Source organism: Magnolia sinica, chromosome 15 (genome assembly GCF_029962835.1).
Source record: "Magnolia sinica isolate HGM2019 chromosome 15, MsV1, whole genome shotgun sequence".
NCBI lineage: Eukaryota > Viridiplantae > Streptophyta > Magnoliopsida > Magnoliales > Magnoliaceae > Magnolia > Magnolia sinica.
Genome location: NC_080587.1, coordinates 6,060,603 through 6,078,269, shown reverse-complemented (window position 1 = coordinate 6,078,269; position 17,667 = coordinate 6,060,603). Strand labels below are relative to the sequence as shown.

Sequence of the window (17,667 nt, the reverse complement as noted above, 5' to 3'; positions counted from 1 at the left end):
GCAAAAAATAGAAAGCTCCAAAAATGATATTTTGCTGATTGGGTCAGCGCATGCTTTTTAGCCCCCATTAAATGAAAACTTTTAATTTAATGAATTCTTTTTGTAAAGTTTTTATTCCTAAATATGTAAATATATGTGTTTAGGCATGTCCTGAAGTTTCATTGAAAAATTTCACCATTTTCTCCATGTTTCCCCCTTTTTTCCTGCATTTCCAGTTATCGGCGATAACGATATTATATCTTTATCTTCGGCCAGCGAAACTTGTAGCGACACCGACAACTCGAACACTGCTTACAGGTGTGATGTAGAGCAGGTTGCAGACACTTTCATGACAAAGATGGACCGGAGAAGGCCTGATCAGATGCGAAAATGATCTAGACTGTTGGAACCTTAAAATAGTCGTATCTCATGAATTGAGATGAGTTTTTTGACATATTATGTATGATTTTGGGTAGGAAAAGCTACTTAAGCCAATAAACCTCCTATGTTGGGTTGTCCATGTTGGATTTACGAGATTCCATCATATCGACAGTCAAAAGTTTCATTTATTTTCATTTTTAATTCAATCCCATATAATACCACCTAATACATTGAACCAAACAGGCCCTAAGAAAGGAAAATGCCCAAAGTTGGATTAGATGCATTTTAGCAATAACTAGTCTCAAATTGTGATTATGTCCGTTTTAAGTTGGATTGGAAACAAACATAATAATCAAGATAATAAGGGAAACAACTGCAAATCAACCATTGGAAATTGATTGTGATCATTCACTAACTCTTTGTTCGATCTTAAATTATTTCAATTGATATCATTGTACATCCAAACACAATATTATCTAATGCTCGTATAAGTTTCGATCTTGGTGGGTAGAGCTATACACGAGTCGAACCAAGTTGAGCTTGGCCCTACTCAGCTCGACTCGCTTAACATTCAACCCCAACTTGAACTTGGCTCAGCTCGGTCCTTGAGCCTGATTGTCCAACTCAGCTCGGTTTGGTCAGCATCTCGGGCTGACCGGGCTGAGTTTGAGCTAGGTTCGAGTTCAATCTGTTAAGTCGAGTTTATGATTATAAAAATTTAAATTTGTGATGAAGAAAATGCTTAAATTTGAGGATATTTTTGTCTCCAAGAATACACTGTATATATGTCTAGTAAAATAGAAATCCTCAAATGAGTAATTGATTATATTCCTATTTTCACCACACTACTTTATAAAATTATAGGATGTAATATTTACCTAGACGGCTATACTTGTCTAATTGTCTAAATCAGTAACCCATTCAAGATTATATAGATTGTAATGACTTTATTTTCAAATTTAAATATCACGCCAAAATTTCAACAACATCTCTCTTTTTCTCTTCAAGTATATTCATTGGGTACAATCCACTGCAGTTTTAAATCTACCTTAATTTTATGCTCTTGCCCTAACATGATTTGAAAAATATTGGATGGAGGAGATAAAATTCTCACAAACATTACTGTGGACCCACCGAACTTCCCCTCGCGTAAAGACTGCTTAGATTTGAGATAGCTTGGCTGTGACCCCAACACCAGCCAACCAGCTGGTGCCAAAGCTTTATGAGCTCCACCATGATAATGTGTTTTATACACTCATTTTAGGGTATTATTAGAAAAATGAGGCAGATCCATAATTCTAGCAGACCACACCACAGTAAATAAGAAATGGTGGGGATTAAGCACCTACAGTTGAAAACTTCTCTAGGGCCATGGAGGTTTTTCTAATTTTTTATTTTTATTTTTTCTTTTTCACACACGCTCTCACACCGCCGCACACATCCACACACTCACACCATAGTGGTTTTTCACCGCAATGGGTACTCGAACTAATGACTCCATGTTGAAACTCTTGTGAGTCTAATAATGAGGCATGAGTAAGGACTCACCTTTTTAAACTGCAATGGGTATTCGAACCCATTACCCCACGTTGAAACTCTTGTGATCCTTATCACGGGAAGAGTCGCCACCCAACTTGGTACAGTGCCACCTAACTTGGTATAGTGCCATTGGTAGTCAATTACCTTTGGCGGCAACTCCCTATGTGGGGACGTTAAGTGAGGCTCATTGTGATGTTAATGAGAAATCTACTCTTTCTATTCATGTTTTCAAATCATGTTAGAAATTGAACTAAAAATAAGACAGATACAAAACTCAAGTGAGCCACCTGAGAGCATACAAATAGGGATTGAACATTCACTGTTGAAATATTTGTAAGGCCAAAGAAGTTTTAGATTAGGCTAGTATTTTTGTGATTTTAGTTCATCTCAATATATATGACCTTCTAAATGGTAAAAATGTCATATAAACATTACTGTGAAAGTTTAAATGATAATCTTATTTCCCTACCCACTTTTACTGGAAGTGGAATCCTTTTATTTTTGAACCCATGTTCTAATTGATCTAAAAAACCAATGGATAGGTGGATATCTCACAAACATCACAGTGAGCCCTATTGAGTTTCCATCTAAATTACTTTTTAAATTGTTGCATGTTTCTGTGGACCATTATTTATATACCTAATAATAGAACGTTTTTAGGTGTTCGCAGTTTTGTATTAGAAGGAATCCAATTGCCGTTTATATTGAAGAGAGGTTGCAATTGGGATTGTTTGATAATTGAGACGTTTGCTTGACACGCCACATGAGATGAAGCATACATGTCCATGATGGTACCTCGAATTATGTTCCTTCTACAAATCCAGGGGTACAAAAGCCAAATTAGATGGTCCCCACAGTTGCAATCACGATCACTATACTTGTATTTGGTGGAGATGCGCGTGAACACCATTTAAGGTAGGGGTGCACATCGAACCGGTAAAACCATGGAATTGGACTGGAACCGACCAAACCGTACAGTTTGATCTAGTTCTAGAGTGCACCGGTTCCGGTTCCAAAAATCAAAGAACCGTTTAGTTCGGTTCGGTTCTCAGTTTGGGGGTATGTAGAACCGAACCATGGACCAGTCCGTAGAACCGAACTGTGGAACCGAACCTATAAATTTTTTTTTTAAAAAAACCCTAATACCCTTCACCTATTCACACCAACCCTGCTGCGGCTACCCCTAATCCCCCTCCATTCTCTCTCACTCCCTGGTTCTCTCTCTCTCTCGTTGGTTCTCTCTCTTGCTTGTTCTCTCTCACTCTCTTGTTGGTTCTCTATCTCTCCCTCTAGTTCTCTCTCGCTGGTCCTCTCTTTCGCAGGTTCTCTCTCCCGGAATTGTGGAACTGATACAGAACCGAACCGGTTTTAACGATCCGGTTTCGGTTCGATTCTAGGGTGCTAACGGTCTGGTTTCGGTTCCGATTATCCTAGAACAGTTAATAACGGTTCGGTTCCGGTTTCACCCCAGAACCGGACCGAACCGACCCGTGTGCACCCCTAATTTCAGGTATTCCTGTGGAAGAGGTTCCTTTCCTATTGAAATTTGAGTAGTCAAAAAAAGGGTCACACATTGTCTACAAAGGAAGCGGATTGGATTGGCTGGGCTGGTGTGTAAACGTGTCGTGTGAAGACAACACTGAGGCTCTCAGGCTCCAAGCTGCACGAACTGTTCAAAGGAGATTAATTTATTATATCTACACCATTCATCCATTTGGAAGATCATTTTAAAATACAATCCCAAAAATTAGTCATATCGAAAGCTCAAGCGGACCATACCACAAATAGTATTATTTGTAACGTCCACCATAACATTTATTTTCCATCCAATCCGTTCATAAGGTCATATGGGCTTGGATGAAGAAGAAAAATAAATATCACATTGATCCAAACTTCTGTGACCCCATAAGGCTTTCAATGGTAGACGTTCAATCCTCTACTGCTTTTTTCATCATGGTCCACTTGATCTTTAGATCAGTCTTAGTTTTTGGCTCCACCATTGGAACGATCTCACCAAATGGACAGACGATTTGGATATAACAAATACATTGTGGTGGGACCCACAAAACTTGGTGACGTAAACACACTAGCCAGTTGGGTGATGTGTGGCACACCAGCCAATCCGCTTCCGTCAATAAAATCTCATCTCATGAAAGCAACAACTTATCTTTTTGACTCCTTATTTCCCACCTGAAGCAACATAGCATCTTTTTCCCCACTTGAAGGAACATAGCATATACAGTTTCATTGTTTTCCATTCGACATTACACTTCTTTTTTTTTTCTTTTACTTGTTGGGCATTTCCACGATACCAGGAAAAGATGGCAGAAGCAATTCTCTCAGTTTTTGTTAAAACAATGTTGGGGAACTTGAATTCTTTACTTCTCCAAGAGCTTGAATCAGCATGGGGTGTCAAGAAAGAGTTGGGGAAGCTCGAGAGCACGTTGTCAACGATCCATGCCGTGTTTCGAGACGCAGAGGAGCAGCAATTGAAGAACGAGGCGCTGAAGAATTGGCTAAAGAGGTTTAAGGACGCGGCCTATGTTGGAGATGACTTAATAGATGAGTTCGCAATAGAAGCTTTTCGGCGAAATGCAAGGATTTGGTCTGCTGCTATGAATCGGGTATGCAATTTCTTATCTTTTCCTAACTCACTTGTATTTCATCTGAGGATGGGGAGTAGGATAGGGGAGACTGGGGAGAGATTAGATGCCATTGCAGCAGAGAGGTCAAAGTTCCATTTGAGAGAGGGAGTTGTAGATCGGCCGGTGAAGATTGAAGAGAGACTGCGAACCGCCTCTTTTGTGATTGAGTCAGAAGTTTATGGCAGAGATGAAGATAAGGAGAAAATCATACAGTTGTTGATTCATGTTAGTACTCAAGAAGATGTCTCAATTATTCCCATAGTCGGTATGGGGGGTGTTGGGAAGACCACACTTGTTCAATTCGCTTACAATGACGAGAAGGTAGTGAAGCATTTTGAACTAAGAATGTGGGTTTGTGTGTCGGATGAATTCGATGTGAGAAGGGTAACAAAAGCAATCATAGAGTCAGCAACAGATAGCAAATGTGATCTCCTAGACATGGATTTACTGCAATGTCGCCTTCAAGAAAAGCTGAGTGGGAAGAAATTTTTACTTGTGTTGGATGATGTGTGGGATGAAAATCCTGAGAACCGGGATCAATTGAAACGATTTCTCACAGGGGGTGCGAGGGGTAGTAAAATCATAGTCACCACCCGTATTGAAGAAGTTGCTTCAATCATGGGCACTCTCCCTTCACACCATTTGCCAAGATTATCAGAGGATGATTGTTGGTCTTTGTTCAAGCAATGAGCATTTGGGCAAGGACGACAAGAACATCCAAACTTGGTAATGGTTGGAAAGGAAATTGTGAAGAAGTGTGGGGGCATCTGCGAAGGCGCTTGGAAGCTTGATGCGCTTTAAAACAGAGGAAAGAGAATGGTTGTTTGTCAAAGAAAGTGAAATTTGGAACCTACCGGAAGAAGCGAATCACATTTTACCTGCTCTAAGGTTGAGTTATTATCATCTGCCATCACATTTGAAGCAATGCTTTGCATATTGCTCCATATTTCCAAAAGATTATGAAATTGAGAAGGAGAAACTAATCCTACCATGGATGGCAGAAGGTTTCATTCAATCATCACATGGAAGTAAACAAATGGAAGACACTGTTGGAGAGTATTTCAATAATCTTATTATGGCGGTCCTTCTTTCAGGATGCCAAGAAAGATGGCGATGGGAATATAGTATGGTGCAAGATGCATGACCTTGTGCATGATCTTGCATGCTCTGTTGCAGGGAATGAATGCTCGATTATGCAGGTCAACAATGTATTGAGTAACCCTAACATATCTTGCCATTTGTTCTTGGAGTGTGGGTATAGTAGAAGGGTCCTAACAGTCCCAAAGGCCTCAAGGAAAGCAAAACATTTGCGAACATTGCTTCTATAGACTTGGTGTGCAGTGAGCATCCCTCGTAATCTTTTGGTACATTTTATGTGCTTATGCGTGTTGGATTTAAGCTATGCAAATGTCAATATCGGGTTGTTGGTTTCAATTGGCAAGTTGAAACATTTAAGATACCTTTACCTCTTTCATACTCAAATACAAGCCCTTCCTAAATCTATCAGCACCCTTCACCATTTGCAAACCTTGAGACTCTTGGAGTGTTATGATCTTGCAGATTTACCCAAGCACATGAGCAAAATGATTAGCCTATATCTTGAAATCAATAGATATGATGGATTGATCCATATGCCAGCTAATATTGGGGAATTAAAGTTCCTTAAGACCTTGCCAATATTTATTGTTGGTAAGGATATTGGATGTGCTATAAGAGACCTGCAAGGCCTAAACCTTCGAGGAAAATTGACCATTCGAAACCTTGAGAACGTGGTGTGTGCAGCAGATGCCCAAGAAGCAAACTTGAAGGAGAAGCGAAACCTTCGTATGTTACACTTTTCATGGGGTCAGGATATTGATCTTAACTTGGAAGGAAATGTCGAGCAAATGCTTGAAGGTCTCCGACCACATCTGAATCTCAAAAGGTTGGTGGTCAAAGAATATGTGGGTGTCAGATTTCCGCTTTGGATGAGTTCTTCATTGCTTCCGAATTTGGTTAAAATCTCGCTGATCAATTGCAGAAGATGTGAACAGCTACTCCCACTCGGCCAGTTACCATTCCTTAAGGTTCTTATGGTACAAGGAATGGATGCTATAAAATGCATTGACAACCATTTCTATGGCAATGCTATCACACAAGGATTCCCGTCATTGGAAAAACTCACCTTCCGAGATATGCCTAATTTGGGGGAGTGGTCAGGATTCAACAGAAGAGAAATACTTCCTCGCTTTGATCAATTAACTGTCTGTAGATGCCCAAAGTTGACGATGCTTCCATGGCTTCAATCTTTAATAGAATTGAGATTGATAGATAGTAACAAGATGTTGTTCGGTTCAGTGGAAAACCTAACCTCGCTTTCCTCCCTTTGGATTGAAGGTTTTGAGGAGCTAAGGTCGCTGCCGGACGGGTTATTCTGAAACCATACCCGTCTCTTGACCCTAAGTATTAGCAAATGCCCAAAGCTTGAGTCTGTATCTAGGGAGGTTGGAAACCTTGCTGCTCTAGAGTCTCTGTATATTTATGACTGCAATAAGGTGGTATCATTACCAGAGGAGTTACAAAACCTCGCTTCTCTCCGTTTGCTGTGGATTGGTGAGAGCTATGGTCTAATGTCCTTGAGACTACAAGGCTTGATTTCTCTTCAACGTCTTGCCATTTTTAATTGTCAAAGATTAACAAGTTTGATCGGGGGGCCGCAACAACTCACTGCCTTTCAATCCTTGTCGATTAGTACATGTCTGGACCTGGCTTCTTTACCAGAGGGTTTGCAACACTTTGCGTCCCTTCAAAGACTTTTCATCTGGAACTGCCATAAGTTGACATCTTTGCGAGAAGGGCTACGACATGCTACAACACTGCAAGAGCTAGAAATAGCTAATTGCCCAAGTCTAACGGCTCTGCCGGTGTGGATAGGAAACCTGTCCTCACTTCAATATTTAGGGATTATCAGTTGTCATAAATTGGTGTGTTTGCCATCCGAGTTGCAACTCCTGAAGAATCTCGAACGTCTAACAATCGAAAGTTGTCCCCATTTAGAGAAGTGATGTGAGGAGTACGGCAAGGATTGGCACAGGATAGCACACATCCCTGATATTCATATTGGAGTCAAATCTCCAAGAAGAGGTGACAGCCTCTAGCATCTCCCAGAGTTGAAGATGGGATGCATCAACCATCTCCTTCTAGCCTCTTAGACCCATTGTAAGTAGGAATTCGCTCTCAACCCTATCGTTGCTTTATAATTTAGGTATTTTTACTGCCAAGCTTCCTAGTATTATGATTTTACCAATCATTGCCTTAACTATTAGTACTGGGAAGTGTTTTTTGTGGGCTAAAATGGTCCAAGTACTTCGTCATCTTCTTTTGAAGAAAAGAGTGGTGAAGTCAAGTGTTTGTGGGGCCCACATGGTTTGCTTATCACTTCCAACCTGTCCAAGGGTTGCATCCCACCATGTTTATTGCACAACCAAAGACCGGGACAATCCAAACATCCAGTTGGCCTTGCCATGAAGAACAATGCATGCCACCCCCAAAACTTCCAAATTCATGTGTGGCCCACTTGATGATTGTATGGGCATAATTTCTTGTCTATAGATCGTCATGGTGGGATCCACCTATTTTACGTGTTGGATGTCGTGCACACACCTAGTGGACTACGATGCTTGAGTTCACTACTTTTTAGGGAAAAGAAAGAGGGCACTTTAGTCATTTCAGCTTAGTAAATGGCAATCTTGTGTACTTCCCTTAAGTCAAGGCATTGTCCAGTAAAATCAGAACTCTTAAGGAACTCTATAATAAAAATGGCTAACTTATCCTTTATAAACTTAATATCATTTGGATGTTGTATTTCAGGAGTGTGACGTAGATACACACAGGTATCAAACATTATGGACAATTCAAGAGTTCGTGATAATCTAAAGCTAACGATACCTTGAATGCTTGCATGGTTGAAGTTACACTGCTGACAATCCATTCAAATCTAAGGTAATTGACTTCAAGATTATTCATTTAAAATATTATTAGAGTGACATTAAGTCACTAATGCCTAGGCATGATTTTATTTTATTTTATTTATTTATTTATTATTTTTTTAAACTGTGGAAAATTGCAGAGGTCCTATTATTTTGGTTATATTATTTGATCTGACTATCATGTACGCTAATCATGGTTTTGCAGTTAGAAGTTGTATTTTAGGGCCTGTTTTTGGATTGGTAGAATCTAATAAGTAGATTTAGAAATGGAAAATGTCACATCCGAGGAAAAGATGGATAAGAAAATTCGTGGAAAATAATCCTAAAAAGGTTGTTTGTTTTAGTTTCCATGATTTCAAGAGAAAATTGGAATGGTCAGTGGTTAAAAGGTGATATTTATCTCTCAAAAGGTGTGGACATGTGGATTATCAAGGTTTTTGAAGGAAAAGGAAAACACCCTCTTTTGAGAAAAATTGTGGGAAGGAAATTAGTTTCCCACATGGTACTTTTTTTTTTTCACACGCACACAAACCACCACACACTCACGCCGTAATGGGATTTCACCACCTATGGGTACTTGAACCCTTGACCAGGTGTTGAAACTCCTAAGAGTCTACCACCGGAGCAAGAGCAAGGACCCATTTCCCACATGGTACTTTATTGTTGCAACCAGCGAGAAATGTCATATCAGCAGAAAACGTTCTTTTCCACAATTACTTTTGGATTTCACCACTCCAAACAGGGAGGTAGATCTTCCTTTTGTGGACATTGCCTTCGGGTAGTTGGATTGGCCAAAATTTCATGCTCTACAATCATGCATTGAAGTAATTTATTGTCCAATATCACATTGACCACAATCATACATACCAAAGTGAAGTAAATTCCAAAGAACCATGAGTCCAATTTATGCAAACTGAAAACTGGTATGTGCCATACAAATTCTCTGTTGAGAATTGTCAAATACCTCCTTTGGTAGATGCATTGCATGGTTCTTGGATTGCTTCTTATGGTTAACTGATTTTTTTGCAAGAAAAACATTTAAACATCATCATTTCACTGAGGAATGCAAGTGGGACTTCTGTAAATGAGATGGAGAAGGGACTTAGAAGGACACGTGCCAATGTGGTACACTTGTGGGAGACTTGAGCAAGGTGGGTGGTGGTTGAACCAAAAATCAGGCCAATCTACTTATGGGCGAAAGCGTATGTTGAATGTGAACCAATGGTTTTTTTTTTCTTTTTTGTTGCAAACTTCGCATTTTTGTGTTATAAATATGGCACAACAGATGTGTGGACCACATTGAGTTTTGCAAGTTCATGGAATGTTGTCTTTACATAATTTGAGGTTTGCTAACAGGGCTATCTCCTCTTTTGCCCTGATGATTCAGATTGTCCATCCAGAAGTTCCCACTGGAGATGGTCCATAAGTAGAAAGTCTTACTTATATAAAAGCAACTTGAAACAATGGTCCATCTATTATGCAAACTTGAAAATGTCAAATTGGTAAGATTTCTCTCATGGGGGCCATATGTTATGGGACTTCTAGATGTATGCTTTGGATCATTCCATCGTGGGGTGCACGGGCAAGCTGATTGGGCAAGCCTTGCAAGCAATTCACATTTAGTACTAAACTGTCACTAGATTAACAATCAATTTCTCTACTCTTTTACTTTATTTTTTAATTCAAATTTTGCCGATATATTTCTGAGACATGTTCAAATTCTTGCTGCATTCTCTCATAAGAAACTTTGATTTTGATTGTCACATCCGATTGAACAATGCAGGGAGGATGATTCAGAATTGATCACCGACAGGCAACTTGTTGTACTGTAGGCAATTTGTATAAGACAAGGAGAGGAAGAGAAGTGCCATCATCACAAAATAGAGAAGAGTGGAGAAAGGATGGGTAAAGCTTAACAAAGACGGATCTTCCAGAGGGAACCCAGGGGAGGGTGGTGGAGGAATATGCTGGACTGCATCATTGACCCCCAATTGCGCAGCTCTTGGCATTTGTGGTAAATCCTGGACAACATTGGCAGCAAACTCTCTACACTAAATCATAGAATAACTCATATATACATGGAAAGTAATGCAGATGATTTGGCTCATTTGGGAAGCAGGTCCACTGTCGACAGAATATACTTGAGGAGAGTGGACCTCTTGAGAGACCTAAATGGCATATTGAGGATGGAAAAAGTGGGGCTCGGAAACATTTGCTGGAATTAGATGCCTACATTCCCATCCTTGGTTGTGTTTCAGTCATCGTCAAATCTGTCCAAGTAGCTGCCAGATTCACTCTCGGCTATTGAGGCTCCTTTGTCTTGATCTGATTTGCAGCAAAGCTTTCAGGTTGCTGCTGCTTTTATGGTATCTGCGGAATGCTGATTGCAGGGGGGATGCTGCTGCTGCTCAAAGCAGCAATTGATGGCTCTGCCTTATTGTAATGTATGTGCTTTTTTTTTTTTTTTTGGTGGGGGGTAAACTCAATGTGTATGTGTGTAAAATTGTTGCAGAAACTCTAGGTGTGTGTTGTAAGTTTGTGTGTGTGTGTGTAAATCAATGCAGAAGCATTAGGTGTGGAACCGAATTGTGTACTATGGCTTCAACGCTGGCCTTTCCCCTTAAAAAAATCTATTTGGTCTGCTTATTGAGAAGGACAGGAAAAAAGCAGCGTTGCTGGCCTGGGGTCACATTTCCTGGCTGGTTTTGAGGTGATTTGCATTTTCTATGTAAGTGGCTGCCCTCCCTAGTGTTGCTGTTGCAGATGTTGGGTTGTTCTTTTGTTAAAAAAGAAAAGGGAGAGTTCAGATGGTGCAGGTACAGTTGAGGTTCCCTTGCAGGCAGTCTGGTTGCAAATTTATTGCAGCTGGGTTGCATCTTGGTCGAAGGGTTGATTGCAGTAGAATCTGGTTGCAGATTATTGCAGCTGAGTGATTTTGCAGGTCTCACAAATTGGAAGATGCAAGGTGCAGCTTCAATGATGCCTTCTCCAGGCTGCTGCTGAGGTCTGCCATAGTAGAATAGCTAGCTGCATTTGGAGTGTCCATACACGGGCCTGCAACAAAGTCCAGCTCGATCAATGCTTGCATGAATGGAAAGAATCAGGTTTCAATGTGACAGGTTCTGTTGGCAATTTGGCGGCGCATGCGGCACATCAAAAGCTGATGGTGGAAGCTCATCTTCATAAACATTGTTGTGGCCTTGCCATTGGTCTGATGCTATGTTTATATGGATGATTGGTTGGTGTTGGGAGCCGTGGTTTGCATGTCTTGGGTGACGCTTTGATGCTGTTAAAGAGTCCTTTTGAGAGCCGCAGCGGGCTGCTTGCATGTAACAACTCAAGTTATTGATCTGCAAGAATGTTGCCGTCAAAGCCTATCAAATCTGTAGGTTGGGTTCTCTAGATGTTAGCGTTCCATCTTTACTTATTCTTTGCTGAATTCTTGGTCTGGCAGCTTAGATTGCTCCATCTTAGCTAGCAAGAAAATTCTTTGTCCATAGCCCTGATCAATTGTCTGGTACATGTTGCGGGTAGATTGCTATTGTTCATTTCGTGATGATGCTGTGGAGTTGTTGGCTGATGGCGGTCTATCTCTGGTGGTAGCTGAGTGGCTGGATGCAAATGCCATGCTTGGTGCAAGGTGTTGCTGTTTGGGCAGGTCTTCGCTGGCTGGATGGGCAGATGGATGCTCTGTTTTATCATGATGGTTGATAATTCTGATTGTTGCATTAAGGTGTCTGTGCATTATGGCTGGATGGTGGCTGTTTGTACTCTCTGCTGCTTCCATGGTCAGGTCTTATTAGAAATTCCAGTGTGTATTTGCACGTACATTGTTTAGGAATGTTTTCAAAATTTTAAAATTTTGAAATTTGAAATTTGATTTTTTCCATGATCGTTGAAATTTGAAATTCTTGTTTGCTAGCCAGCTCTCACCCAAAGATCTAATTGCACTGTGATATTTTTTCTCCTTCTGTGTTTTTCAGGACCTGTTCTCGAGGAAGTTGCTTTGTGTAGGTGAAGTATAAGATGGACTTTACCATGACTGTCCACCCCTAGTCACTGCCCCATCAACCATGCTCACAACCCAATTTCTAAGCCCTGATCTTTGGCATATGCGTCTGAGTCACTCATCTACATCTCATTTATCTCAGATACTGTCTACCTTAAGTACTACCTTTTTCTTTTTCTTCTTGTGTTATAGGTTATAGGGCTAAACCAACTCGTCGTCTTTTTCCATTAAGTTGCAACCGCAGTGCACTTCCTTTTGATTTGATTCATGTTGACACTTGGGGTGGGTACCCCACACCATCACATACAGGTTCACATTATTTTCTCACAACTGTAAATGACTATTCGCATTGCACTTGAGTTCACTTTATGCATTTTAAGTCTGAAACATGCTTCTCCAAAATTTTTGTGCTATGGTTTTTGGAAATTCCAGCATGTATCTACATGGGGGATGTGAAAAATATCAGATTTTTGGAGAACAAATGGGTGGGAGATATTAAATTGAGTAACATGTTCCCAAGTTTTGTGGGGATAGCGAGGAAGGTTTAAAAGTGGCTTCTTGCTTTTCCACGAGGGGATAGGATGTAGTGTGGGCTGCCCCGTTTAGAAGGAATCTTGACAATGAAGAATTTGAAGATTTAGTTTGTCTTCTTGAGATGCTAGACAAGAAGTCTCCGCTAATAGCAAGTATGGACTTGTTTAGATGGTTAAAAGATAAATCAGGCAATTTCTTGGTGAAGTGTTTCTATTGATTGCTAAGTGGTGGGGGCAAAGATGACAGGTTTTGTCCGACTAAGTTTGTATGGGGATATGGTGTTCCATGGAAGGCGGCAGCTTTTGCTTGGCTAGTGGGGAGAAACAAGGTGCTAACTGTGGACAACCTCTACAAAAGGAATTTCCTTCTTCTGGATGTTTTTCTGCTTTGCTTCCAAAATGCAGAATCTGTGGATCATCTTTTCATCCACTGCTCTTTTGCAAGAGAATTACGAAATGACTTCTTTCGGCTTTTTGGAGTGGTGTAGGTTGAGCATGCTGGCGGGGTTATAGGGTCTATGGCGAGAGAGGAATGATCGATGTTTCAGAAACTGAAAAGGGAAAGTCATAGATGTGTTTCAGTAGGGCTAAATGTCAGGTTATGGAATGGGCTTGCACTGAATCTCTTTAGTCAATTCCCAGCTTCATGGCAATAGCTGTAAATTTGTTGTTTGTATGTATCTTTTGCTGCAGCCTTTTATTAATGATATTGTCAATGTATCTGCATGTATATTGTTCAGGAATGTTTTCAAAATTCAAAATTTTGAAAATTTGAAAACATTCCTAAAAAATGTACATGCAGATACATGCTGGAATTTCTAACAGGTCTCAGTCATTTCAGTTCTTCAGCATCTGGCCTATGCTCAGGTCTCTTGATTCAGTTTAATGGCAGCTCCCAAACTAGATATTTGTTACCTTCAGTGGCTGTGCTTCTGATGTAAATTCAATTTGTCGAGGGCTGTGGTTGCGGCAGCTGCACTTCATTTGCAGGGCTTATATGAGGCGGGTGAGGTGCTCCTCATAGTGGTGAGATAGGAGAGGATATGTATTGACCGAGATCTGTCACCTGGCTTGACATGAGGTCTGAATGATAGGTGTTTCTGTTGGTGTTGCTGCCTGAATGGTAGGTGTGGCCCGAATGGCAGATGATATTGATGCAGGTTTCTGAGGTTGCTACTGTGTATCTTCTGCTGTCTTGCTGCAGGTTGGCAAGGTTTTTGAGGTTCCTGCTGTGGTTTTTTTACTCCCAGCTCGTTTTGGCAGTTGTGATTTTCTGCTGCCTTGCTTCCATTGTGTTATGTGCCAGATGTGGAAGTGAATGTTGTGGCTCTGTTCAGTAGTTGTATTTAACATTTGTGGCTCTGCTTGTTTTTTTTTTTTTTGGCACTGTTTAGCAGTATCATACGATAGGTGAGGCCCGTTTCTTTTTGTTGCACCCACCCAAATGATTGTACAACTATTTGCTATATCAATAAAGTTACAGGTGGTGTGCTCCCCCCAACTAAAAACAAAATGTTGTACCATGACATATTTTCTGGCAACATGCTGCTTGTGTAGGAAATCAGTACTATGGAAACTATAGCCCCCCCTCTTCTCAAAAATCAGGCTGATCATATTGCTAGGTGGACCACACCCATATGTTGAGTCAGACTGTTATCTGTCCATTGATTCCAATGGCATGGCCCACTTGATGGGTGGAACGACATTATTTTATGCCGGGTGATCTTCATGGCAAGGCCTACTGTTTTCATAACACTGATATCATACACGGGGTTATGTACTATGTTGGTAAGAAAAATACAAAACCTAAGTTGTGGTTGCTTGCCAGTAGGTGATCAGTTCTCAGGATGATTTCTTAATACTGAAAGAAATAGTTTTGGTAATACCAGCCCATCTGGGTTTAGAGGCATGCTTAAGGGTGGAAGAGATGACATCAAATTCACTTTTTTTCAGGCTGGTGGGAGAGGGATACTCAAACAGAATGAAGTTGTTGGCTATTAGAATTGGTGTGGAGATTTTGTGAACTGTTGGCTGATGGAGTCTATAATGCCATCACTTGGGCGTCTAGGAAGTGCATTCCCACCTCGGAGCTGAGCTCTACTTTGAATAAATTAAGGTTGGGTTCTTGCTTCTTGGAAATCTCATGTGTAGATTCCCAGTACTTTAATTGTATTGCTGATTCTCTTGCTAAGGAAAACATTGGGGTTTGCTGATTTCATATGGGATGTCTAGCATCCATATGTAAGATAATGGATGTGATTTAAGACAACTACAAGGCCTAAACCTTCAAGGAGAACTGACCATTCGAAACCTCAAGAATGTGATGTGTGCAGCAGATGCCCAGGAAGCAAACTTGAAGGAGATGCCAAACCTTCATATGCTATGCTTTTCATGGGGTAAGGATATTGAGCTTAAGTTGGAAGAAACCTTCGAGCAAACTTTTGGAGGTGTGAGACCACATCCAAATCTCAAAGGATTGACGGTGGAAGAGTATGTGGGTGTTAGATTCCCACACCAGATGAGTTCTTTGTTGCTTCCAAATCTTGTGGAAATCTCACTGATCAATTGCAGAAGATGTGAAAGCTCCCTGCGCTCAGCCAATTACCATTCCTTGAGATTCTTGCAGTCTATTGAACACTTAATGGCAGCATTTTAAATAGTGATAGTGTATAACACAACATTCGCCCCTCTAAAGCATGAGACATAAGCTACATGCTACTTTTAAAATTTTAATTAAGGTTGTGCTTAGTTGCACCAATTTTATGATATTATGCACCAAATTTGGCTAATTAATAATGAATTTTAACAAAATTTCATGATGTTTGGTGCAACCAAATTCAACCTAAAGAAATAGAAAAAAAAAGGAGAAGAAGATTAAGTATAAAGGTAAAGAAAGAGTAATGAAGTTGATTTAATGTTATTACTTAATTATTTTATTATAAGTATTGAAAAAATTAACTAGTTTTTATTGAAAAAAAATAATATAAGAAATTATTGAAACATTAATTGATATTAATGTAGTAGTGAAAAATAACTTGTACTGTGAGCCATGTAGCCTGTAGCATATTGAAATTATCATATAGTATAGGGTACATGCGACTATAAGCTATTTTCATTAAAGACAACATTAAGGCTAAGCTATGCTATACAGCGTAGCTATTTAAAACATTGCTGTGTGGAAGATTATTGAGAATTAATCAGCTACCAGCAATAGTACAAGTACATTGGTGTGTTGCAGATTATTGAGAATTAATCAGCTACCAGCAATAGTACAAGTACATTGGTGTGTTGCAGATTATTGAGAATTAATCAGCTATATGCCACTTGTGTAGGAAATTAGCACAATGAAAAGCTATAGGCTCCCTTCTGAAAAATTACGCTGATCAAATCACTAGTTGGGACACACCTGTAAGTTGAGTCAAATTGTTTCGTCCATTGATTCCAATGATGTGGCTCACATGGTGACGTACTATGTTGGCGGAATACAACACCATAAGTTGTGGTACCCTGCCATTGGTGATTGATTCTCAGAATGATTTTTTTTGTTTGTTTGTTTGTTTGTTGGTTAGATGATGGTTTCTTAATACTAACACAAGTTCTTTTTGTAACCCTTGGCCTTTGGGGATTAGAGGCATGCTTTAGGTTGGAAGTGGTTAGTGAGGGAGGAATCCTCAAAAAGAGTGGAATTCTTGGGTATAGAGCCGGTGTGAAGATTTTTGTGAACTGGTAGCGTACAGAGACTTTATAATGCAATCACTTGGGCCTTTGGAAACTACATTCCTACTTTGAAGCTGAGCTCTATTTTGAATGAGTTAAGGTTGTGATCTTGCTTCTTGGAAATTTCCTGTGTATATTCGCAGTACTTGGTCTAATTGTATTTTTGACTCTCTTGCAAAGGGTCCATAGATCTTCTTTTTGTATTTGGGATTCTTATCCATTGCCTTAATGAATTTTGTTTCTTTCTTGCTTTTCTAGTGTTTAATAAGATTTCATTGCTCACATAAAATTTAAAAAGAAGAAGAAGAAGAAGAAGAAGAAGAAGAAGAAGAAGAAGAAGGAAATAACTATGTAGGAAATAAATTAGATTGATTCATTGGAAATGTATTTTTTTAAAATGATAATGTTTTTGGCTTTTGTGATAAAAAAATCTATTATGTAGTGTGATATATACAGCCATTTCACTCTTAAACTGATTAGGAGAAAAGGTGGGATTGCATGTGAGAATGTTTAATAATCAAAACACGCTTATAGTGTTGATTTTGATAAAATGAGGTTTGATAACCCGCGCATGTTTACAATTGAGCTTGTGCACATGCCTTTGCATATGCAACTATAGCACATGTACAAGATTGAGCTTTTCATGAGATGGGCCAAATTTCCTTGAAAATGTCACATATGGGGGAGGGAAATGATAGATAAGGAAACTCTTGGAAAAGAGTTCTGAAATGGTTGTTTCTTTTAGTTTCCACGATTTTCATGGAAATATGAAATGGCCGATGGTCAAAAAGTGATATTTGTCCCTCAAAATGTGTGATAAATGTGGATTATAAAGGTTTTAGAAGGAAAAAAAAAACACTCTTTCTTTTAGAAAATTTGTGAAAAGGAAAATAATT

The 17,667-nt window shown here is 39.7% G+C and overlaps 3 protein-coding genes across 3 annotated transcripts; all 3 read left to right on the top strand.

The window, feature by feature from the left end:
* The first annotated feature begins 4,220 nt into the window (after positions 1-4,220).
* Positions 4,221-4,678, top strand: LOC131228117 (putative disease resistance protein RGA4). Its single transcript, XM_058223948.1, has 2 exons — positions 4,221-4,523; positions 4,583-4,678. Exons 1-2 carry the CDS (start codon positions 4,221-4,223, stop codon positions 4,676-4,678), a joined length of 399 nt encoding a protein of 132 aa, XP_058079931.1.
* A 103-nt stretch (positions 4,679-4,781) lies between these two features.
* LOC131227962 (putative disease resistance protein RGA3) lies at positions 4,782-5,514 on the top strand. Its single transcript, XM_058223775.1, has one exon. It carries the CDS (start codon positions 4,812-4,814, stop codon positions 5,232-5,234), a length of 423 nt encoding a protein of 140 aa, XP_058079758.1. The 5' UTR covers positions 4,782-4,811; the 3' UTR covers positions 5,235-5,514.
* Positions 5,515-5,566: 52 nt separating this feature from the next.
* LOC131228116 (putative disease resistance protein RGA1) lies at positions 5,567-6,961 on the top strand. The gene is made up of 3 exons (XM_058223947.1): positions 5,567-5,795; positions 5,886-5,981; positions 6,105-6,961. The coding sequence occupies exons 1-3, from the start codon at positions 5,567-5,569 to the stop codon at positions 6,959-6,961; spliced, it is 1,182 nt and encodes a 393-aa protein (XP_058079930.1).
* Positions 6,962-17,667: the final 10,706 nt, after the last annotated feature.